This window comes from Tenrec ecaudatus, chromosome 2 (assembly GCF_050624435.1).
Source record: "Tenrec ecaudatus isolate mTenEca1 chromosome 2, mTenEca1.hap1, whole genome shotgun sequence".
NCBI classification, from domain to species: domain Eukaryota; kingdom Metazoa; phylum Chordata; class Mammalia; order Afrosoricida; family Tenrecidae; genus Tenrec; species Tenrec ecaudatus.
The window spans coordinates 212,688,987-212,713,910 of record NC_134531.1 but is presented as its reverse complement, the minus strand read 5'-3'; the positions used below and the strand labels follow the sequence as shown (position 1 = coordinate 212,713,910).

The following is a 24,924-nucleotide window of genomic DNA, read 5'->3' as shown; positions in this document are numbered from 1 at the left end:
ATGGCCCCAAACTGCTCCTTTTGTCATGTTCAGGCATGTATATTTGCTGCCTGGCGCCCCAGTATATGGAAAGTACTGATTACTGGGGAGTCCGTCTTCCTGAAGGCATGCTTCCCTGGTGGAATGTCTGTGGGCCTTTCTCTCTAATGCTTGTAAATATTTTTCCTTCCCAGGTCTTGGGTGGAATTGAGCCAAGTCTGTATAATGGAGACATCTGGTATACACCTATTAAGGAGGAGTGGTATTACCAGATAGAAATTCTGAAACTGGAGATTGGAGGCCAAAGCCTTAATCTGGACTGCAGAGAGGTGCGTACACACTGATCTCTGCTGTGTCTGTCCGTCCGTCTGTCTCTTTGTTTGGGTCTGGGTTCCGTACATTTCATAGGTGGGTCCTGCATGTGGAAGAATCCCTTTGTTCTTTTTCTCCCCAGGGATTTTGGAAGCTCTCGGTGTGTGAACCATAGCCCCGGTGGCGTCGTGGTTACACATTGGGCTGCTAACCATTAGGGCAGCGGTTGTGTAACCACTAGATGCTCCAAGGGAGAAAGGCAGGGCTTTCCGCTCCCATAAACAGTTAGCGTCTTGGAAACTCACAGGGGCAGTTCTACCCTGTCGTATAGGGTTGACTGACCCGATGGCAGTGAGTTTGGTTTGGGTTTTCTTGTGCGTGAAATCAGAAGCTATCTTATCCTTGGAGAGTGACATTAAGAGATACAGAGTCTGTATGAAGACCTCCCCTCCCTCCGCTCCCAGCCCACCTAGAAACAAACAGGCAAGAAATGCTTCCTTCTAACCACTTGCCTTTATAGGAGAAGTTAGCATAAGCCGTTTAATGAGGAAGGCTGTCTGGAGCTAGGAAACCCTGGTGAGGCAGGGGTAACATACTGGACTTGGAACCAGAGTTCAGGGGTTTGAATCCACCAGCTGGTCTGTGGGAGAAGGCAGCGGCTATCTACTCCCTGAGGATTGCGGCCGTGGGAACCCAGGTGCAGTTCCACTCTGTCCTCGGGGGTCCGTCTGCCTCTGCACCACTTGATGGCAAAAAGCATCAGCTCAACCCACCCACCACAGTGGGTAGGCCCACCACTGGTAGCTCCCCCTCTCAGCCCACAGTCTTACTGAAGGCAAAGTTAGGCTCGAAAGACGCCCACGGCTGGATACTGCTAACAGGAGGAAATGTGCACAGCCAGGCTACCACAGCTCTTATTAGCCAATTCCACACCCTCGTGTTGCATTTTGGTTGCTTTGTGATTTATATGGGTCCAGGTAGCACAGTGGTTCAATGTCCATCTGCTAACCCAGAGATTGGGGTTCAAGTCAACCAGTCGCTCTGACGGGGAAAGATGGGAAGTCTGCATTGACTAAAGGTGACAGCCTTGGACACTCTCCCCGGGTGGTACTTCTCTGCCCTGTAGGGTCACTGTGAGTGGGAGCGGTCTCAGTGGCGCTGTGCTTACTATGACGATGATTTGGGGGAACCTCAAGCTACACTTTTAGGAGGATTTGTAGAAGCTGGCAGCATTTCATTTCACACTTATGTGTTATTGTTCCCTTTCATTAGAGCATCACATCCCACCACACACTCCCATGCACAGGCACCACAGAGAAACCAGCCAAAGCAAAGGTGATCAAAGGATGGCCCATTCGGCTGTGATTGTGTTTCAGTCTAAGTCCACAAATCTGTGCTTTTTAAACGTAAAATCAGAGAGCACTTACTACTAAAAAATCTAGTCGTAGCAAATTCAAACATGAGGGCCTGAAATAAGACACAGATGTGTGTGTGTGTGTGCGTGTGTGTGTGTGTGTTGGGCAGCTTTATTTTCAAATTCTTGGTTCTTTCCTGCCCACTCCACAGAGGAACAGGCAACAAAACCCAGAAGTCCCCACTGCAACAGTTCTGTTTTTTATACACCTGGCATAGGAGTAGTTTTCTTACATATAGTTCATGTGCTACAATTTTATGAACCAACTCTTTTAAATTAAGTTCCATCTGTTTCTGAACTGACAGTAATGGTATATTTGAAAGACATTGAAACCACACATGCACCTTTGCCTTTTGACCTGATTGGTGTATTTGGCCTTTGGGCTTATGAATTTGCTCTCCAGGCAAGAGGGTCAAAATCTCCCAGGGCTTACCCCCTTGCCTGGATGTCCTTGCTCACACAGGGGTGTCCCCTGCAGTTGGGAGGGCTTGTCTGCTGTCAGCTTACTGACATCCACGGTAGTCACCGTGCCCCACATAAAATGTAAGTGTGGATTATACCCCAAATCAGAGTCCCTGCGTGGTGAGTACCCTCAGCTGCTAACCAAGAGCTGAGCTATTGAAGCCACCCAGCGACACCTCGGAAGAAAGCCCTGGAGATCTTCCCCACAGCCAGCCAAGGAAGCCCCTGTGGAGCTCAGTTCTCCTGATACACATAGCCTGACCATGAATTGGGTGGATTCCCTGCAAAATGTTTTATTAATATTATTATTATTATTGTAAAACTATCCTACCAATTTCTGTTTTTTTCTTAGCTGGAGGGGAAAGCCTTGATTTGGTACAATTAATATAAATGCCATTTCCTGTGGAATTTCCACCTGGAAAGATACTTTCTGATGGGGGCATTTGGGCATCTCCAAGTAGAGGGAAAGCCCTGTGTTGGGAGGACTGGGCGTCTTGTCCGGTCACGATTCCTTCCTTACCTGAAATGAGGGCTCTCTGCTGCCCCCACCCCGGGACCATGAATTGGTGAAGTGCTGTCAACCGCTGCCGTGGGGTGTGTATGGGCACCACAGTGATGGCGGCTGGTGGAAGCTGCTCCGGGGATGGCATACTGCTCACGTGCCTCCTTCCTGCCCCTCACCCGTTCCCAGTACAATGCGGACAAGGCCATCGTGGACAGCGGCACCACTCTCCTGCGGCTGCCCCAGAAGGTGTTTGATGCGGTGGTGGAAGCCGTGGCCAGCAAGTCTCTGGTGAGTCCTGGTGGTGCTAACGAGTCTTGGAGGAGAACTCTCAGTCAGGACCGCAGCCTGAGGAGTAGGCGCTGGGTCTGAAAGCGGTGATGGTTATTGTTAAACGATGATCTATTCCAGGTGTTCAGGGCGTGCTATGGGCCGCCAACTATGGCTGACACGTCAAACCCCCCGGCCACTGCTCAGGAGAAAGACGGGGCAATCTGCCCCGTCACGATTTGCACTCTTAGAAACCCTGTAGAGGGTGACTATGCGTTGGAATGCCCCGACGGCAGCGGAGATGTCTGTACTGTTGATTAAGGATAAGATCTCAGTCTCCGATGTCCATCAGCAAACAGTCTCTTCACTGGAATTTCAAAGGACTTGGATTTGAATGTGCAGTGCTTTTTGGTATTTCAAAGAACAGTTTAGTGGACGTCATAGTTTTATAGGCTTTGAAAAAGAAACCCACCCGCACGTGGTAATGTAACTGCGTCCCTGGGTGGTGGAACCAGTTCATGGCCTCTGCTGCTAACAGAAAGGCAGGAGGTTCAAGTTCACCCAGAAAGACCCTAGCGAGCTACTTCTGAAAGATCAGCCGTGGAAAAGGCCAATGAGGCAGAGTTCTACTTGGACGTCAGTGGGTTTGCTGAGGACTAAAGCCCACTCGAGGGTAATTATTTTTTTAAACATAGAGATGCTGAGGTTGATAGTAAAGCAGTCCTGGTGGTGCCAGAGTTCAGCGCTTGGGTGCTACCCAAAAGGCTGGAAGTTTGCACCCACCCAGCGACTCCAGAGGCAAAGGGCCTGGTGATTTTCTCCAGGGAGGCTCCAGCCCAGGGAGTTTGGGGGGCAGTTCCGCCCTGCCACATGGGGCTACTATGTTCTGGAATCGACGTGCCGGCACCTCCCCCCAGCGGCAGCGACCTAAACAGTCAGCCAGGAGTAAGTTGATAGTCTTTAAAAGCTCCCAATACAGAAATCCTCCTCCTTTGTGGTCGTCATTCAAGCTGTGTCCAAAGGTGATTTTTCTATAAAACCCTGAGATTGCTCCTCCGAAGGTAAGGGTCAGACAGGCCGCCCAGTAATCCTTTGATGAGCGTGCAATGAAATGCGATTTAAAATCCTGGGAGAGGACAGCATGCCTTTAGGGACCTGGCTGATGCCATTCCCAGTGTGACCCCCAACTGCCGGTTCAGCTCAGGGCAGCGCAACGAACCAGAGGCGCTGGGAGCAAACCCAGCCTTGGGGGCCATCCTTCACAAGCTGGGTACCTGGGGAGGAGTTCTGCGCTCCCAAGAGCCTCCATCTCTCACCCTCAGGGTGGCATGGGGATTTGGATACAGTGTCAAGCACACAGTGGACATGCAGCAAAAAGCAGCTCTGTTGAATGTCCGACACCACGGTGCTTGCTATTTGTTTAGACGTATAACGAATGCCACCTTTGTCCTCTTGAGTATTTTTACAATCATCTATCCACGCTGGGCCATCCTTGCAAGAGCACCAAAAATGAGCGTTTCCTGCAGCAGACTTTTATGAGGTAGTAACACAAGAAGACCGGAGCAGTGGCGACACTCTGTTAAAGGCTCGGCTGCTAATGGAAAGGTCAATGTTTCAAGTCTACCAGCCCCCCTGTAGGAGAGAGATGTGGCAGTCTGCTTTTGTAAAGATTCCCACTGCGTTTGAGTGGATTGTGACGCATCGTGGCCTATGGGGCAGAGTAGAACTACTTATTCCACAGGGATTCTGAGACTGTGCATTTTGATGGCAGCAGACAGCATCATTGTTCGCTCACAGAGTGACTGGTGGGTTTGAACCATGGACCTTGCAGTTAGAAGCCCAATTATTTATTTATTTTAAAACATTTTATTTGGGACTCAAACAACTCTTATCATAGTCCATACATATACATACATCAATTGTATAAAGCACATCCGTACATTCTTTGCCCTCATCATTTTCAAACCATTTGTTCTCCACTTAGCCCTTTGCATCAGGTCCTCTTTTTTTTCCCCTCTCTCCCCACTTTCCCCTCCCTCATGAGCCCTTGATAATTTATAGATTATTATTTTGTCATATCTTGCCCTGTCCAACATCTCCCTTCACCTCCTTTTCTGTTGTCCGTCCCCCAGGGAGGAGGTCACATGTAGATTCTTGTAATAAGTTCCATCTTTCCAACCCACTTACCCTCTACTCACCCCAGTATTGCCCCTCACACCCCTGGTCCTGAAGGTATCATCCGCCCTGGATTCCCTGTGCCTCCAGCTCCTATCTGCACCAGTGTACATCCTCTGCTCTATCCAGACTTGCAAGGTAGAATTTGGATCACGGTAGTTGGGGGGGAGGAAGCATTTAGGATCTGGGGGAAAGCTGTGTTCTTCATCGGTGCTACATCGCACCCTGACTGACTCATCTCCTCCCCTAGACCCCTCTGCAAGGGGATCTCTAGTAGAAGCCCAATATTGAATGACCTGTCAATAGTGTTTTTCCACAAGGATTGCAGCCTTGGAAGCCCAACGGGCCAATGCCACTCTATCCAATAGGCTTGCTATGGAAGAGAGTGGCTGAGGTCCTGTGGGACTTCGGCGGTAGAATCTTCCCTTTCCCTGTGAGAGAAAGACCCTGTTCAATTCCTGGATACAGTACCTCATACCAGCACCCCTATCTGTCTTGGGAGACTTGTGTGCTGTTATGATGCCCAACAGGTTGCAGCAGAGCTTCCAGACGGAGATTAGGAAGAAAGGCCTGGTGATCCACTTCTAAAATCCAACAAATGAAAGCATGATGGTTCATGAAAATCCACTCCTCCAGCAATCACCTGCTCATGAGAATAGCACCGCCCAGTCAGCTTTTCTTTTCTTCACTGTGTATCGGGCCACCATTTGGGCCAAGGGGATGGACTCAATGGTCACTGACAACAAACAGAACCACCACCACACAGTGATGGCCCCGCTCTCTGAGGGGCTGACCATCTCTGAAGAACATTGGAGAGCGAAGGTTTCACAGCAGGTGTTTGTTACAGGCTCTCACGGGGATGCCACAACACAGGAAGCCAGAGAGAGCACTGGGGTGCGCTGAACCGAAACTTACAGTCTAAAACTCTCAGGAGGATACCAGCAGTCGAACCATCGCAGATCCACTGCCATCACCAATTCTGACTCACAGTGACCGTGTGGGACAGAGTGGGACTGCCTCTTAGGGTTTCCGCATCTAAATCTTGATGGGAGCAAACGGCCTCATCTTTGTCCTGTAGAGCCCCTGGTGGGTTCACACTCGGAGCCGGCTTTGGCACCAGGGCTCTGTGCGAGGAAAGACGGGGATGGAGGTGTGCAGTGGGAGAGATAAAAAAGAAAGGACATGGAAGACTGGGTTGAACCAGAAAACCTGCTGGATGACAAGGCAGAGAAGCTGCGGTCAGAAACCAGAGCAGGGCCCACACCGCCTCTAAGACCTGCTGACTCAGAACACGTAGTGGGTACATTTCTTAGGGCCTTAGATTGGGCATCATAGCCACGCTGTAGGACAGAGTCAAACTGCCCCTGCAGACTCCGCTAAGCCCCAGCGTGACGGAAGCAAGTTCCAGATCTTTCTCTCCTGGGAAGAAGCTGGTGGGTGCTAGTCACTGGCCACAGGGTTACTGTGAGTCAGATCAACATGCTGACCTACAACGACTGCTTCTGAAGGTGTGCTGGAGATCAGACCAAGCTTCATACAAGGAGCCATGTGCTGATTTCTTGTCAAGAAGACCCTGTGCCATGTTGAACGCCCATTGTGAAACCAAACTCTCTAAGGCATTGCCAACAGCCACTCCTCTCCCAAGGCTGTGAAGGAGACTGGCTGTTGGCCCCTGCTGGCCTCTGCCTGGCTCGGTGGATTCAGCACTGCTCAGGAGCCCCGGGAAAGCAGGGCTGGGGGCCGACTCTGGTTCACACCCTTGCGTTCACGGGAGCACGTGTTTTCAGCAGTGACTATGACTTGGTAAGAAAGCCACGAGGTATAAAGATTGACGAGATTTGTTTGCCGGGTCTAAAATTATCTTCTGACTTCAGCGCGGCCTGCGTCAAGAGGAACTCGGGCAGGTTTGGTTGCTTGGGGCCGAGAGAGCCCAACAAGGGTGTATTGTCTGTCTGAAACAGTGACCAAAGGAGTGCTTGTTCTTGTTATCTGCCTGGTTTACCTAAGAGGTCTAGCTTGGTTTGGGTTTACTTTCTCGCTGAGGGAGGGGCTGGCTCCCAAGAAGGAAAACAGAAACAAAACAAAGCACAAACCCCACTGCCTCCTGGTACAGGCTAACTCACAGAGCCTCAATAGAGGGCCCAGCAGTGTGCATATTTACAGAAGCCGGCAGCCTCTTTTCTCCTGGGGAGAAGCTGGTGAGTTTACACGACTGGCCCTTAGTTTGGGGTGTGCTTTCTAAAGAATAGGTTTTCTAAAGGGTAGGCTTGGTTAGGTTTTCTCAAATTAATGGTTTGGATTAGTGGTATAGGTGCTTCAGAGTCACTGGGTGGCACAAACGGTTGGTAGCCCACTTGGATGTGCCTCGGAAGAAAGGCCTGGTGATCTACGTGTGAAAGGTGTGCTCCAGGCTGAGGGGAGCCCACATAGGGTTCTGGGCAGAAGGGAGTAGGTGGGCTCAGGGAATTCACAAGTAAGGTCATGCTTGGACGGGGCCTTATGGGCCAGATTTAGGGTTTGTTCTTTGTTCTGAGAGGCACTGTCCGCTACTGTGGGCAAGGTGCTTCTCCTCTCGGTGCTTTGGTTTTCTTATCTGTGACGTAAGGTGACCATGTGATGCCGCTGACGCATCACGGCAAGTATTGTGCTAGAACACTCCTGAAGCAGCCCCGACGGCGCAGTGTGTTACAGACTGGGCTACACTGCAAGGCCAGCAGGTCACACTCTCAGCCTCCTTGTAGGCCTATAAAAATACAGTCTTAGAAACCCACAGGGACAGTTCTACAGGATCGCCGTGAGTCGGAATCGACTCGATGGCAGTGAGTGTGGTGGTGGTGGTGGTTTGTGTTTTTTTAAACATTCCTGGCAGTGCTTAATACTAGGAAGTGCTCAGCACCTACTGGCCATTTTCATGCTGATGATTTTTCATCACCGTGGTGTCTCTGTGACTGTGGTGTCTCTCTCTGTGACCGCTCTCTCAAATGAAGCACTGAGCATTGTTCAGCCCCGTGGGTGGCTGGCAAGGCTGCTCGGAGAGCCAGGAGATGTTCCGTGCTGGTGTGCCAGACTAGTCACTGTTTTCCCCACGATCTCATTTTGTCCAGATTCCAGAATTCTCTGACGGCTTCTGGACTGGGTCCCAGCTGGCATGCTGGACGAATTATGAAACCCCTTGGTCTTACTTTCCTAAAATCTCCATCTACCTGAGAGATGAGAACTCCAGCCAATCATTCCGAATAACTATCCTGCCCCAGGTACGTACCTGAACTTTCACTCCACTCTCTTCTTGAACATGATTATCGCAAAAGGATAGATTTTCACACACACCCTATATGTTAGCTAGTTATCTGTTATTTCTGCAATAATGCTGTGTAACAAACAACCACAGATCTAGTAGCTTAAAAAAGTCAGCAACTATTGCTGCTCAAAGTCAAAGTCAGCAGGTGAGTTGTCTGGCCTGACCTGGGCTGATCTGACTGGGTTACTCATGAGTCTGTGGTCAGCTGAGTACTCTATGCTAAGGACTTAGGACACCTGACCTCTGAAAACAAGTCACTCAATCACACCTATAAAATTATAAAATTCTAACTGTAAGAAGAAGGGTCCAGAAGGACAGGTACACAGAGGTCTACTGGATTGTGTGGAGGAGTCAAGGAGGGCTTCCTGGATGAAGTGGAAACCTGAACCCAGGGTGTGGCTCTAGGGGATGGTTCTCAGCTCAGAGGGAATATTCTTGCTTCCTTCACCTTCTTGAGCCCCATCTTTTCCTGATTCCTCGGTTGCATCAATCTTGCCCCCTTTTGGGCCAACTTCTGTGTAAATCTGCTCTTTTTATAATTCAAAGACGATTAGGTTGAGGACCCTCTACACAGAGCTGGCCTTTTTGGGGTGACATTATGGGTGGCGAACACATCATAATATATTATACCTACAGATTGTAGGAAAGGCAAAATCACCGGAGTGCATTACATCCCAGATGCAAGGGCTAGGCTTCTAATACATTATTGACAGGCCCCTGGGTGGCTGTCTTAGGCTAGCTTCTGGAGAGAAGCAAAAAGAGTGAAGCCTTTATATACAGAAAAGTTTATGTCGCGCAAATAGACCACAGGGTTGGAGAGGTGGTCGAGTGCCAAGCCCGTGGATCAGATGTCAGGCTGGAAGCTTCTCCTGACTCATGTAGCTGCACGAGCCGATGAAACCAAGATTGGCTGGTCAGATGACAGGCTTTGGGCTGCAGAGGCAACGAATCCAAGTTTAGCAGGTGTATTAGGCTGGGTTCTCTAAAGAAGCAAAATCAGGACATTTACAACTACAGAAGTAGAGAAATTTATATTGCAAAAGATAAATATGACAGGGAAGTTGTCCACACAGCCATGTAGAGAGAGCTCAGTTCGACTCACTGTTGTGGGTCAGTGACTGTGCTAACGGTCTTTCTAACTCATGTGGCTGCCAAAGGTACAGCGACGAGGGGCGGTGAAGCACAGCAGGGGCCTGCAGTGCGATGTGCAAAGCAAGTCAGGGTAGTACCTTACTGAGTGACGACATGAAGCAGCCGGCGGGCAGCACAGGGTGATGGTGTGATACAGCTGGTCCAAGGGATGCAGCATGGTGAGTGAGGTGCAGCATGGCAATGCAAGGCAGCCAGATCAGGTAGCATACTTGTCTGAGCAAGAAGGGAAGAGGAAGAACGAAGTACAGACCTCCACCATATCTTACTATATCTAAGCCACACCCCCAGGGGACATCACCAGGCTGCCACCTGATAGGCTAGGCACTCCACCACCCCCCTATATTCTTACAAGTGTCACGTAGGCACAGAAAACCTAACCACCACAGCAGATAAGATAGTAGGATACTGTTGACTCCCAGGATCAGCAGGCAATGCAGCAGGCCACTGACTCAAGTTCAAGGAACTGGAAGGTAGATGATGGGTCAAATGAAGGATCCAGACCCAACAAAAAGCAAGCAATCTTTCCCCCAACATCCACTTATATTGGAAGTAGATCACACCCTTGAGATCCTATCAAGAGGAGAATAATTATTAGGTCTTAACTGCCAACCCACTGAGAATCCAGGCCCAGCCAAGTCAACACAAAATTTTACCTATCACTGTGTTGCACCACCAAGCATAAATCATTTGCAACACGGGGGCTGCTGATGCTAAGGCCAGCCATACAAAACCACCAAGTACTCTGCAGAAGAAAAACAAGACTTTTTACTCCCATAAAAACTTATACCTCCGGAGGCACACCATGGCCATTCTCCACTGTACGATAGGGTCGCTTTGAATCAGAATGGACTCGATAGCAAGCAGTGAGTTTTGAGTTTGGTGCTAACCTAGAAACTGGTGATTCAAATCCACTCAGCATACTTGTGGCCTCTGCTTGGCTGTTGCTAGTTGCCATCCAGTCACAGTAACCCCGTGCCACAAAGTTGCATTGCCTCCTGGGGATTTCCCGGCCGGATGACCCACTTCCATCAAGATTGCAGCTATGAAAACTTTATGGGGCGATTCTACACTGTTAACACACAGGATCACCACGAGTCAGCTGCAACACATTATTAACACATACTCCAACACAGAAAGGGTGAGGGTCCCAATACACATTATTGACACGATTCAATTAGTGACACACTGCCGAGCACCACAGGCAGTACAGGGTAGGTGCATAATGAGTGGTGCGGACTAGACAGATTGATGCGTGTCGGCTACAGTTGGGTAGATTTGGCATCAAGGGCTTGAATTTGGGTGTGGAGGAGGAGAGGTGAATTTGGAAGAGAACGGTAAATGAGAACATTGCCTTTCCCTCCCGATCCCAAGCTTATGTGGAGGGTGCATCTTTCTGAAGAGGAAGGGCATTGGGGGAAGGATTGAATGCTTCCAGAGAAACACAGCCCAACAGAGGGCATGTATGACTGGATGCAAGTGGCTTGAGTTATGTTCTCAGCACTGCCCTTGACTCTCACTGTAACTTTGAGCAAATCACCAGGCTCTCTCTGTGTCTGTCTCTTTAACGATAAAGAAGAAATAATAATACTTGCTGGAGACATTTTCCAAAGACTGCAGTATCCTTGGCCAAATGGCCCTGCACGGAGTGGTGTTCGAATGATATGTTTCCGGCACCTTTAAGATAATGTTCTCCCAATGATTAAATGTTGGTCAGCAGAATAGTGAAATGTGAGCATTATTTCGTCAACGTCGTTTGTAACTGCAGTCAGAACCCCACTGAGGACAAAGGTGAGCGTGCAAATAAATGGCCTGTGGGTTGGTTGGCAGAGGCAGGGAGGGGTAGAAGCAGGATGAAAAAGCAGGTGTCCAGGGAGGAAAAGTCTATTATGTGCAGGGCAGGTGATGGCCTGGGGATCTTCAATGACTTTTAGGACCCAGCCCTGGGATAGAAGAGGGCGGGCTTGGGAGCCTTCACTTCATGAGCAAACCTCTGTGTAAGACTTTGCCTCACTCTCCCCTAGGAGGCTGGGGACATTTGTTGGTTGGCTTTGATATGTCCCCATTCCCCACCTCTACAATCTACTATCCCCGCTCTGTGTTCCTGTATCTCATCCCATTGGAATGAGATGTTTCCCTCATCAGTGGAAATACTGATTTGTTGGGGAGGTGGGCTAGTGGTGGATCAGCCATAAGATTCTAGCAGGAGACCTGACTTTGAATCCTATGCTCAGCTACTCCTGTCTGTCGATAGAAGCTTGCTGTTGAGATGGTGCTGAACAGGACCGAGCATCCCCATGAAGAGAGGTGAGGATGAAAGGTCTGGTGATCTACTTCCAAGTTCAGCCAGTGGATCACGACAGCCCAGCCCGCCACCGATCATGGGGATGGTACCGGCCCAGGCATTGTTGCATTCTGTTTGTGCGGGGCCACCATGAGTCAAGGGCCTCTGGGACAGCAGACAACACCCAACACAGCCTGATGGGAAAATGTTTTTGACAGGAAGTTGCTAGAGCCCACTGATGAGAACCCACTGCCCCCAGCTACTTATGCCTGTGACAGCCCTTCAGGAAGGGATCTCCCAGCACCCCAGCTCTGTCTCTCTTGCTCTCTTCCTAATATTTATAACATAAGTGGGGGGCGGGCAGTAGGGTGAGGGGGTTCCAACTTCTACCTAGGACCTTTCATGCATTAGCAATAATAGGTGGGCACAAGGTCACTCGTACAGAAGAGAGTCACATCAAAAACAATAATCTTCCCCTTTTGTCCCCAACACTATTTTCCAACACATACAGGCCGAATCTTATTGGACCAGTTCAGAAAGCAGGCCCAGCATCAGCCTTCAGGCACATTCCCATTTCTTTCTCCCTCACATAACCCTAAAAATTTAAATACACTCAGCCGAAATACCACTAGTTGTATGTTTGTGCTATTTCAGTTTGCAGGCAGACAGTTTATTCTGAGATCCGGCAATACTCAAGCTTCCCCGCAGTGTTACAGAATTTAACAGTCTGCAATTGTTACTGGAAGTTGGCTGGGGCCGACACAGAAAGGCTAGGCGAAATGAAGCAAACTCAGTTTGCAGCCAATTTGATAAATGATGGTATGGGTTTTACGAAGGGTGTGTGTGTACGGGGCCTGCTATTCTTTTGTCAGGTGCCGTGGGGCCAATTTTTAATCCATAGTGACTCCATGTGAAGGAGCAGAACTCTCTAAATCTAAGAGTAGCTTGTCTAGGCTATAGTCTCTCCAGGAACACACTGTCTTTCTCCTATGGAACCCCTGGGTAAATTTGAACCACCGACCTTTCAGTGAACAGCTGAGCATGTATCCTCTAGAGGCCTCTGTGTGGAGTCTTAAACTAAAGGTAAAGCAAGTCCAGTACACATGCCTGAGAAGGAGCAGTCGCTGAACTAGGAGGAGGAAGAGGGTGTTGCTCTCAGAGGCCAAGTGAAGAGAGAAGTTCAAGTAGGAGGATCAACTAGTGGGCACTGTGAAGAGATGAGCTTCTTGGAGCACTTACCACTCCTACTTCACTTCCTGCCTCCTTCACAGACAGGACCTTCCAGAGTGCAGGGACCATCATATTTGCCATTAAATTTCTGGTCCCAAGCTGAGTTCATATGACTCAGTAGCTGGGTGGGTGGATGGATGGATGCATGGATGGATGATGGAGCCGGCTCTGATTCATAGTGACCTTCTATATAACAAAGTGAATACTTCCCGGTCCTGTGCCACCTTCATGACCACTGGTCTAGCTGGGTCCAATCCTGTCCCTTTTGTGTTGATTCACCTCTTAGAAGCACTTCATTTTTGCCCACCCTCTACCAAACAGGCTGTTACTCTCGAGTGACTGGTCTTTCCGGGTGCTGTGTCCAAAATAAGCTCTAAGAAGTCTCTCCGTCCTCACTTCTAAGATGCGTTCTGGTTGCATTTCTAGTGCAGTTCACCCGTCTCATTCCAGGTGATTGCATGTGTGCTCTCATGGTCCTGTCCCTTCACTGTGTCTCCTCTCGTGGATGGCACAGATGCTGTGTATGGTCATAGATATGATATGATATGTATGTAATTATATGTATGTATGTATGTATGTGTACCTTGGACTGGAGTGTTCTGAGCTTGAGGGTTGACCTCCGCCATCTTGGGATGATGCCTGACTCTCGCTTCTCTGTTTGTTTTCTCCTTCTTCCCGCATGAACAGCTGTACATTCAGCCCATGATGGGGGCTGGTCTGAATTACGAGTGCTACCGCTTTGGCATCTCTCCTTCCTCGAACGCGCTGGTGATTGGGGCGACGGTGATGGAGGGCTTCTACGTCGTCTTTGACAGAGCTCAGAAGAGAGTGGGCTTTGCCAGGAGTCCCTGCGCAGGTGAGTGGCTCCTGCCTCAGACAGGAAGCTCTGATGTGAGTGTGCAGGTCAGGGGACCAACTCAGAAGCAATTCTGGATGACACATTGTGACCGTTGAATTGCTTCCCGCGTGCCCATCGCTGGCCAGCAACATCTTCTCGGGAAAAGGGCAGGCATTGCGGAGAGGATTGAATGAGCTCCTAGTCCAGTGTTTGGCCCATGCAAGTACCCTGTACATGTTAGACACCACAGGTGTCCCATATAAAGCTCTAAGTGGCACCCCTCCCACGGGAATAAAACATCCTCGGTATTTGAAAATGAATCACACCTTCTTGACCGCTAAACCAAAGAAGTCAAGAAAAGACAACTCAGAGCTAAGTGCTGGCCATTGTGCTGGTGGAGCTGCACTGGCACGTGGGTTAAGCCTCTGGCTGCTCACCGAATGGTCCGCCATTCAAACCCACCAGTGGCTGCATGAGAAGCAAGACCTGGCTGTCCACCCCCCTGAAGATCACGCCTCAGAAACCCCCATCGGGCAGTTCTGCTCCGGACCGTGGGGTCGCTAAGAGTTGGGCTCAACTCAACAAGGAAATCCTGATTTCCTACTCCTTAGGAAGTAACGCGTGGACCCCTAGCATTGCCTTTTTTCTCAATATACCAGAGAATGAGACCAAGGAGCTCGTGGCTGTGGTGGGGATTCTTTGAGGGGTGGTGTGACTGTACCGAGTGGCCGTCTCTGAGACACAGCTGTAGGACTGGGCGGGCCAGCAGAGGAAGGTGGGCCTATGGGAGCCAGGAGACCACGATCGAGCTGATGGGGGAGTGGAACTCCTCGAGCCTGCAAATGCCTTCAGATTGAACAGCACCCGCCAAGAGGAGCAAGTTCGCATGGCTGCTGAGATCAAGGGGAGGACTGGGGGGTCCTGGCTGCTAGTCCCAGTCCAGGAGGACAAGGCCAGTCGAAGCAGAGGGCGAGTGAAGAGCTTGCTGGAGACAAGAGTGTGCCTGGGCAAGTGAGACCTGTCTCGTTTCTAAATAGGACTTCAAAGGGTGGAAAGAATTGTAGTCCTTTGGATCCAGAGGCGGGAACAGAATGAAGTCCAAAACACGGTGCTGGTCGCATGCTAAAGAGTTGTTGTTGGCTCAGCTTAGCTCCACGGGGGCCTTTGGGCACTGGGTAGAACTGGGTTCCATCCGGTTTTCAGTGACGGACCTCTCAAAAGCAAGTGGACAGCCCCTTCTTCTGAGCGGCTTCTCCCACTCCAAACTCAGTGCCGCCGAGGCGAGTTTGACTCCTTTCCAGCCTTCAGGACAGGGTGGAGCTGCCCTCTGAGTTCCCCAGACTGTAGCTCTTTCTGGGAGTAGAAAACCCCACGTTTCTCCTGAGGAGTAGCCGGTGGCTTTGAACTGCAACCCTTGTGATTAGCAACCCAATATGTACCCGCTACCCCACCAGGGCTTTTATGGGTGGGTTCAAATTGCCCAACTTTTGACTACTAACTGAGCCCTTGGTCATTTGCCCCAGGCAGGGACTTCTGGGCAGCATGCAAAAAGGGAGGGAAAGTTAAGCAAAGGTGTAACAGCAAAAGAGCTAAGGATAAGGAAGTGAAACCAAAAAGTGGTGCCCAGGCAAGGGTCAGGAGGACACACTCCGATGTGGCATGGGGGATCTCCAAACCAAACAGTCCTGGTGTCATATGAGTCTCCAGGCATGGTGGGGGTGGGTGGGTGCAATGAACACAGGCTAGTGGGTAGAAAGTGGGAGCGAGTGTAGTGAAATGCCAGAGGACCGTGCCACCTACGGTGTACACTGTTCACGTACTCCGCTGTGAACCAGAACGTTGGTGTGAGTCCCGCCCAGCAGCACCTCGGAAGGAAGTCTCGATGATCCATCGGAAACCCTCCGGAACACGGTTTTCCCTTTATATGCACAAAGCTTATCCTGAGCCACCCGACTCCACAGCATCTGTTTGTGTATGGGACCAAAAGATGGGAGATGTGAATTTGAGGGAGAGAATGCCTTACCCTGGAGCGACAAGGCAGGCAAAAACACTGGACTGGTCCTCCTGAGACTTCACACACGCACCCGCATCAGAGATGAGGGTGGATAGACCAAGTGCCACATGATCAACGATGGCTTATCCAGGGAGGGAGGAGCGATGTTTCAAACCCAAATCATGGTCTCGAGATCACGAAGAGAGGCTTCATAGCCTGTTTCGACACGCTGGCATCCCTGGAGAACACATGAAACCGTTTGGAGACCGGAAGAAGAAAAACATCTTCAAAAGAAAGCAATGCACGCGGAATTGTTAGGACACTGTTCCCCAGGCCTGTTTTAAAGGAGTCGGATGGGTCTGCCACCTGTCGCTAGGTTGAGAATAACTCAGAGGCTGGTGGGGGCGGATCGCAGGGCTTTCGTTGTTTTGTTTTGTTTGTTTTTTTAAACATTTTATTAGGGGCTCATACAACTCTTATCACAATCCATGCTTTCGTTGTTTTAATAAGGAAGGAGGCCCTCTCAAAGCACTCACTCGCTGAACAGAGGTGGGTTGTTGTTTTTAAGTCTCTGGGAAAAGAGGAAGGGATGCGTACGCTTGCTCCTAGGAGCTTGGGAAAGCAATATGTATATCTTATGAGAAGTCTCACCGTTTGGCACGGAGTGCTTATGAAACGGCTCTGCACACCCCAAGTGACATCATTTGCGTGAATTTCGACCCCTTGGTAGGAGTCTCGTGTTCTTCAGTCAGTGGGAGGCCAGGGCCAATTTTTTTAGCTCAAGTTACTAGAGCTGCTGGTACTCGCTCGGGGCCTGTGGTTTCAAAACATCTGCAAGCAGGAGGGCTGGCAGGGAATCGGGTGGGGTTGTTCTTTTCCAGCGGGCAGCTTAGGCACTCCTCGTAACTTGCTTGTTGTGCAATGCACCCTTAAATCTTTTCTTTATTTTTTTAAAAATCATTTTCTTGGGAGCTCTTACAGCTCTTATAACAATCCATGCATCAATTGTATCAGGCGTATTTGTACATCTGTTGCCATCATCATTTTCTAAACATTTACTTTCTATTTGAGCCCTTGGCATCAGCTCCTCTTTTTTTTTGCCTCCTTCCTCCACCCCGCAACCTCATGACCCCTTGATAAATTATTATTGTTTTCAGATATTACACCAACCTCTGTCTCCCTTCATCCATGTCTCTGTTGTTTATCCCCCTGGGTGGGAGGAGTGGGGGGGGGGATTATGCATCAATCATTGTGATCAGTCCCCTGGTCCTCCCCTCCTCCCTCCACCTTCCCACTACCCTCCTGGTTTCGCTACTTCCATTTCTGTTCCTGAGGGTTTTATCTGACCTGGATTCCATGTGTCATGAACTCTTCTCTGAAACAGTGTACATGCTCCGGTCTAACCAAAACTGAAAGGCAGGACTGGGGTCATGATAGTGGGGGGTGAGGCCTCCTCAAAGCACCAGAGGAATATTGTGTGTTTCATTGAGCACCCTATCTCTATTGAAATAAAATCACTCAACCCCAAGTATAAATTTGATTATCTTGTAGCATATTGCCTTAAATAGCAATGCAGACTTATATGCTGGCATGTGGATGGACCTTTGAGATTTCTCATTTCGACTCCTAGCCTGCATCGAGCCAATTCTGACCCACTACAATCAGTGTCAACCTAGGGCTATGATCCATAGGAATTTTGGTGCCTGAAAGTAGACCAGCAGGCCTTTCTTCCCAGGTCCCTTGAACTGGCAACTTAAACTTGAACTGGCAACTTGGTAGGGAGCTGACAAGCACTCAACCTTTAGCACCACCCACAGACTCCCATGTGCTAGTCACCTGGCAATGATACTTCTCCACATGTATGAACCTTTCCTGTCGATCAGGGTGGCCTTGAATGAGTCTCTTCCCTGATGAGTTATCTCTCTCTCTCTCTCTCTCTCTCTCTCTCTCTCTCTCTCTGTCGCCAAGTCAATGCTTACTGAGTTTCTGAGACTGTAACTGTTTATGGGAGTAGAAAGCAAGTCTTTCTCCCTTGGAGTTGCTGGTGGTTTCCAACTGGGGACCATGCGGGTCACAGCCCACTACTCCGCCAGGACTCCATGAGTTAACGGTAACATACCCCCAAAACAGTACTGTATTCCCCAACTGTGAATAGATGCCTGCTTTCTAACCCTGAGAAATCGACAAACTAAGGCAATTCTGTCCACAACTTCCGTTTTCTTATTAAATACCACTAGAGCAGAGGCTTCTATGGCAACAGCTATTACCTTGTCCGCTTTACTTAATACTGCAGAGCATAATCAGTGCATGCTCCTTAAGTAGAATTCCCGTTGGAGAGAGTGCAGTTCAATATTATGCACTTGCAGGCTGGGAAGCCTTCCGTTCTGCATTTCACCGCGGAGTTCTTTGTTAGGTTCACTTCTATGAGTCTTTTGTTACCCTGTTTCTTGTTCGTTTTCCTCCCCAATATGTCTACGGCTTCAGTATTTAAACATTTAATTTTACCAGCTGTGGGAATATACACTGATGTATGCCTTCCCTTCAGTGCAAATTGTTTAGCCATTAAAGTAATTACGGTACTATTAAAGTAATTACGGTACTATTAAAGTAATTACGGTAGCCTCTGGGCAGCCATCACAGAGCCTCTGTTCTACAGGGCCATGGCAAATGGATATCCCAGGGCCTTTTTCTTCTTTTCTCCTCCCTCTTTTCCAAAGTGTTTATTTTTAATTATAAAAATGTTTTAAATATGTTTAAAACGATGGGAAGTCGTGTCCTGTGCACTCGCCTACAAAGATCCAGGGTCAATAGAGTGTTAACTGCTTGGACACATTTCCTTTTCAAGAAGTGGTCGTCGTGGGAATAAAAAGTGACAAGTCTATCCAGAGCCCCTCCCCTTCCCCTTCCCCAGGTGAGCTCCCTCCTGAAACTGTTGTGTCTGCTCCTCTCAATGAGCACTTCACATTCATGGCCGCGCGACCTAGCTCTGAGTACTGCGCTGGGGTCTCCATCGCCGCACAGCTACGCAACCCAAAGATGCCGGCTGCCGGTGGCTGCCACCAGGTCGGCTCTGGGTGCTGGCAACTCCACACACCACGGAACAAAGCGCTGCCAGGGCCGTGCCGCCTGTGAGACCCTTTGCCGAGAGAACAGCCGTAGGGTAGTCACCGGCCGGAATTTGAAGTTGATCTCCAGACTTGGATGCTCGTTCGTCTTAATCTGGAAGCTGCGATGACTGCTGTCTTCGCTTTCTGGCGTCGTTGACGGTGGGCGGCGCCTCTGAGTCTGTGCGGACTCAAACTGACAAGGAGAACTGTTCCCGAGGGCTGTGTTTGGCCTAGAAGCTTTACAAAAGCAGGCAGCCAGGTCTTTCTCCCGCAGAACCGCTGCGTGGGGTCGAAGTGTCAACTTTTTGTTTAGCAGCCATGTGCTTAACTATTGAGCCACTCGGGCCCCATGTTCAGATGAAAGCAATGCACAAGTCTTCCCTGACAGGAGGGTGGTAGCTGCAGGTGACATACGTTGGCTGGGAATCGAACCTGGGTCTCCCACATGGAGGGTGAGGATTCTACCGATGCCCCGACTCGAAAATGTACTGCCTGCTTATCATCTTACCGTCTCTGTCCGTCAGGGATGGTGGCACCGCTTAGCAAGGGGTGCTCGCCCAGTCTTTCCTGAAATCGCAGTCAGCTGAGGGCGGGAGGAGCTGCTGCTCAGCTCACCCTCCTGTGTGAGAGCCACGCTCAAAAGCCAGGTGTCCTCAGGAGCCACGTAGACGCAAAGCCAAAATGCAAGCGGTAGTTAAGTAAGCCTTTAGCCACTCTGCTTATTTCACTCTAAGCTGAGAAAGCCTGCAAGGTCGTCCCTGGCCTCCTCTGGCCCACTTCTATATGTGTCTAATCTGTGAGGTGGTGCATATGTGTACGTGTGAGGTGATGTTGTAAGTCAGCAGTTCAAGACTAGCAGCCACTCCGTGGGAGCAGGATGAAGCTTTCTACTCACAGAAAGAGTCGCCGTCTCAGAACCCCACAAGGGCAGATAACTTGATGGCGGTGAGTTTATTTTTTGAGGCTATAGTCCGGTCTCTCCGATTGTCCTCAAATGATATTCCTTAGCTGTATTGTTTGGAAGGCCGACTGTTCCACAGGATTCGTATCTGGATTTTTCTGGTTATTTCCTAATGATCGCATTGAACTCGTTCGTCTAGCCTCATATTCTGTAAACTAGAATTTAGGTGCAGAGGTGTAATTAGATCTGCGGTAAACACTTTCTAAAAGGTACACACTGATTTTGAATACCACCACTGTTGTGTACCAAGTCCCCACTTCCAAACAAACCACATAGTCATCCTGTTGATCCTGGCTCCTGGTGACGCTATAGGACAGAGTAGAACTGCCCTGTAGGGTTTTCAAGGCTGTAATCTTTGTAGGAAGGAGCCCTGGTGGCATAGTGGTTATGCGTTGGGCTGTGATCCACGTGGTTGGCAGTTCGAAACCTCCAGCAGTTCTGAGGGAGAAAGACTGGGCTTTCTAGTCCTGTAAGCAGTTACAGTTGAAGTGCAGACAGGAGTGAGAAGGGAAGACTAGACCTGACTGTGAGGCACAACTCATTTTAAAGGCGATTGAACCAGGGGAGCGAGGTGGTGGGGGGAGGGGTTTAATTTATATGGTAATGACTGCACAATTCTCCTTGATGTGATGGAATGATGGAACTATTGAAGTGTATGCTATGTAAATTATGTGCCAATAAAACTGTTTAAAAAAAACAAAACAGTTACAGTCTCGGAAACCCCACAGGTGGTCACTATGAGTCAGCATTGACTCGGTGGCAGTGAGTTTTTGGTTTTCTTTTTCTTTTTCAATCTTTACAGGAACAAATGGCCACATATTCCCACAGAACAGCTGGTAGATTTGAAACCCTTACCTTTCCATTAGCAGCCAATTGTTTAACCATTGCACCACCAGAATTGACCTGCCCCCCACCCCCTCCGCCATACATACTTAGTATTCTGTCATGTATGTAACTTCTATAATTGAAGTAAGACCATCTCTGGTGGGAGTTTGAACCCAGGTCCTAGGGCCTATTTCTTTCCCCTGTGAATGTTATTGTAGCAGAATATGTGTAACAAAAGACTGTTACTTGTATGTGTACAATTTGGTGACATTAATCATGCCAGCTACTCTCTGTTTAACTGTCCCCAAATTTTGAATCATCTGGATACTCAGTACTCCAATTTCTTCCCTGACCTGCCTCTAGTCCAAAGCCAAATCCAAACTCACGCCATTGAGTCTACGCTGGCTCACAGCAATCCCATAGGACACGGCAGACCTGCCCTGTGGGATTCCAGGACTGTAACTCTTTATGGGACTCGAAAGCCCCATCTTTCTCCCTAGGAGCAGCTGGTGGTTTCAAGCTCATTAATGGCAGCCTGACACAGACTCATTCTGCCACGAAGGCTCTCATATGCACGTGCTTACTCTAGATATGCTATTGAAGTAGGAGCATACAGTCTTTGTCCTTTAGTGTCTGACTCACTCCACTCAAGGCTTGTCCTCACTATAGCATGTATGAGAACTTCATTCTTCTTCCAGTTGGCTAAAATTCCATTGTGTATATAAACCACATTTCACTTATCCGTTCTTCTGTTGATGGGCAAGTTAGTTAGTTTATTGTGCCAACCTGGCTGATAAACACATGTTGGGTTAATTGAAGGACAGAGGGATAAATGGCTCGGTGAGCCTCGCCTTTCTAGTTCTTGGGTCTCTTGCTCTGTGATGGTTGCACCAGGGTTCAGCTGCCTTAGCAGTTCCCTGCTTCAGCTGGCAAGGCTGACTTCCTGCAAGACAACCCCAAGGAGAAGCCACAGGGATCTACCCTGATACAGCCCTGGGTGCTGGAGCACCCACGTGGAGACCCCTGCCAGCGCTAAGATGTTTACATGCTCACTGACTCAGCTTTCCTCCTGCAGTGGGTGTCATTGCCTCTGTTTTGTGAGATGGAGAAGGGCTTTGTGGATTGGTGTCTGACATATGGGTTAATGTTGGACTGTGGGCTTGGGCAGCACTAGATTGGGATGTTTTCTTGATGTGCACTTAACTTTATCTAAAACTCTCATACATGAGTTGCTGTGGATTTGTTTCTCTAAAGTACCCAGACAAATACTATGGGATATTGTGCATAGCTGTTCAATGAACATTGGTGTACTGGTGGGCCTGTGTTTGATTGAAAAATACCTCTTGCTTCTGGATTCGGCCACATATTTAAAAAGTGGAGGTTGTGTTTGACCCTCATTTCTATGTGGTATAGCACGGGGGAGTCCCATCTGACCTGCACCTACCATGTCCAGGTGAACCTACATCTTTAGGAACTACTCTCCTCCATATGCCTTTTACTTGGGTTCTGAAACAAGAATAAAAAATTCATGGACGCAGCAGTCAAGAAATCACATGATGTAGTGCATCAGGCAAAAATCTGTGGCAAAAGCCCTCTGTGTAATCTAAAAACTCAGGCATTGCTGTAAGAACTCAGGAGCGCCATGATCTTATTATTGCCTCATGTGCACACAAGAGCTGGCCAATGACAAAGACCAGAACAGAACAGATGCCGGTGAATTGCGGTGCTGACTGGGAATAGTGAATGGACCTTGGACTGTGGAAGAAGCAGTGACACACCAGTTCTTCAGGGAGGACAGCCAGAATGTCCCTTGGAAGCAGGGATGGCAAGACCTCATGTCACTTCCTTTGGCTGTGTCATCGGGAGGGACTGGTTGCCAGAGAAGGATGGCAGGCTTCGTAAAGTAGTGGGTCCTCCAAAATGAGGGAGATCCTCAATGAGAAGAATTGGCACAGTGGCTATAACAAAGGACTCAAGCATAGCAACAATTGGGCTGGAACCACAAATTTCCTATTCTGTTGTACACAAGGTCTTTCTGAGTCGAAGCCAAGTAATGACAGCTAACAACCATCATAATTGTGATCATTCTAATAAGATACCATTTTTCAGACACTTATGACATCAGACTTTGCTCCGAAAGGGTGGGAGGAAGCAGTAGTCGGAGTCTTTGATATGAATCTCCTGCAGAGCTTAATCAAATCTGCATGGTCAGTATCCTCACCATGCCCCCTCCCCACTAACAGAACATGGTAGGTGGGAAGAGGATGGGTATTTGGGAAAATGTTTTGCAGCACCTGGCTCTCCTCAACCCACCCTTTCTGCTGAGACTCACTCTCCTAGACCTGGCTGAAAAAACTCCCTGCCCTGGAGGCAATTCTGACTCACAGGGACCCAGCGGCTAGCCTACTGAGGTGGAGATTCAGGTGTGGTGTGGAGCCAGCTTCCTGTGGCCTCACGCACCTGGGGACTTGAGCATTTACAGCTGTGTGAGTCAAGTGTCGCATCATTTACAGCTGTGTGAGTCAAGTGTCGCATCATTTACAGCTGTGTGAGTCAAGTGTCGCATTGCTGGGGAACTAATGGAGTGATACATGCCGGCTTTGTGGAATCTTCCAGTCTCCAACACTTCTGAAATACCACCCATCTCTTTTTATAGATTGAGACATTTAGCACCGCGAGCGGTGCCGATTTCAGCTTGCACTACTTGAGATACATCATGGATGATGGCAGTCATTTCTCTGTGCGGTTTCCTTGCCGCCAGTTGAAAGCGGATCATCTGGTCCATGGTAATGTGTAAAAATAGGGACGCTGGCTGTCAAGCATGGAGTTGCAGATAGGTCTCTGTCATTTAGAACACAAGCAAAAGCTGCCAAAGCCAGGCGACCCTAAAGATTTAGATCAGCCAGCCCTGCCCCCCCCCCTATTTTATAGACAAGAACACTGAGATCCGAGATAATGCATGACTGCCCCATATTTGCAGCTCACAAGTGGTGGCTCTGGGTCCCTATCACTGACTCCAGGTAGCATACTTCCAAGTAAACCCTGCCTCCGTACAGACCAGCTCACTCATGCCTAAGACTGGACTATGGGGAAAAGACCCACCCAAGCCTTACCGTTTTCCATCGCTCATAGGTCTACTTGTAGTCAGTACTATCGTGCCTTGCATGTGGTTGGGATGCTGGAAGCTACGCTACTGATATTTCAAATAACAGCAGGCTCCCCCATGGTGGGCAAGTTTCAGGGGAGCTATCAAACAAAGAGTTGAAAGAAAGATCGACATACAACCCCCACACCCACAGGGATGGACATCAAAACTATGGGTGAAGGGAGACAGTGGACGATATAAAACATGAAGATAAAAATAATTTATAGTGGAAAGCAGATGTTTTGAGAATAGTGATGGCAACAAATGTGCAAATGTGCTTGACACAATAGATGTATGTGTGAATACACGTTGTATGAGCCCCCAATAAATGATTAAAATAATAATAATTTACAAATTATCAAGGGTTCATGAGGGCTGGAGGGTTGGGGAGGAAGAGCGAAAAGAGGAGCTGATACCAAGGGGTCAAGTAGAAAGAAAATGCTTTGGAAATGATGATAGCAACATATATGCAAATGTGCTTGATACACTTGATGTATGGATTGTTATAAGAGCTGTAAGAGCCCCCAATAAAATGATTTACTAAGATAAAAGACAAAACAAAAAGAAATTCAGATCTGGTCTTCTGCTCCTGAAAATCACGCACTGAGAAGTCTGTGGGTCACACCTGAACTCTGTGTGGCGAACTTGCTTTGGGCATGGCAGCAAGGGGAATGGACGGCTGGAGAAGACTGGGTTTGGTGAAACAGAAGGCAGGTGAGGGCCGAGTAGCCTTCCGTGAGATGGGTTGATTGGGAGCATAAGCCTCAGGGATGGACTTGAACATGCAGCGATGGTGAGGATGGCACTAGACGGGGCAGTGCTGTTTCATTCTGTCACATACAAGGCCACCAGGAGTCAAAGTGGGTGAAGTAGCAACTATCTATCTTGTCATTTTTATCTTTGGTAAACTGGTATTTCTTCCACGGCACACTATCAACTGGGTCTTGATCTTTGCAGGACTGGGGGTGGGGGGCAAGACA

General features: G+C 49.0%; 1 protein-coding gene across 2 annotated transcripts in view; it reads left to right on the top strand.

Annotated features, from left to right (window-relative positions):
- Positions 1 to 24,924, top strand: part of BACE2 (beta-secretase 2) — a 143,688-nt gene that overhangs the window by 101,511 nt on the left and 17,253 nt on the right. For both annotated transcript variants that reach the window (XM_075542275.1, XM_075542276.1), the window contains exons 5-8: positions 174 to 308; positions 2,859 to 2,960; positions 8,219 to 8,368; positions 13,763 to 13,931. In XM_075542275.1, the coding sequence (XP_075398390.1) occupies positions 174 to 308; positions 2,859 to 2,960; positions 8,219 to 8,368; positions 13,763 to 13,931 (556 nt within the window). The remainder of the gene's footprint in view (positions 1 to 173; positions 309 to 2,858; positions 2,961 to 8,218; positions 8,369 to 13,762; positions 13,932 to 24,924) is intronic.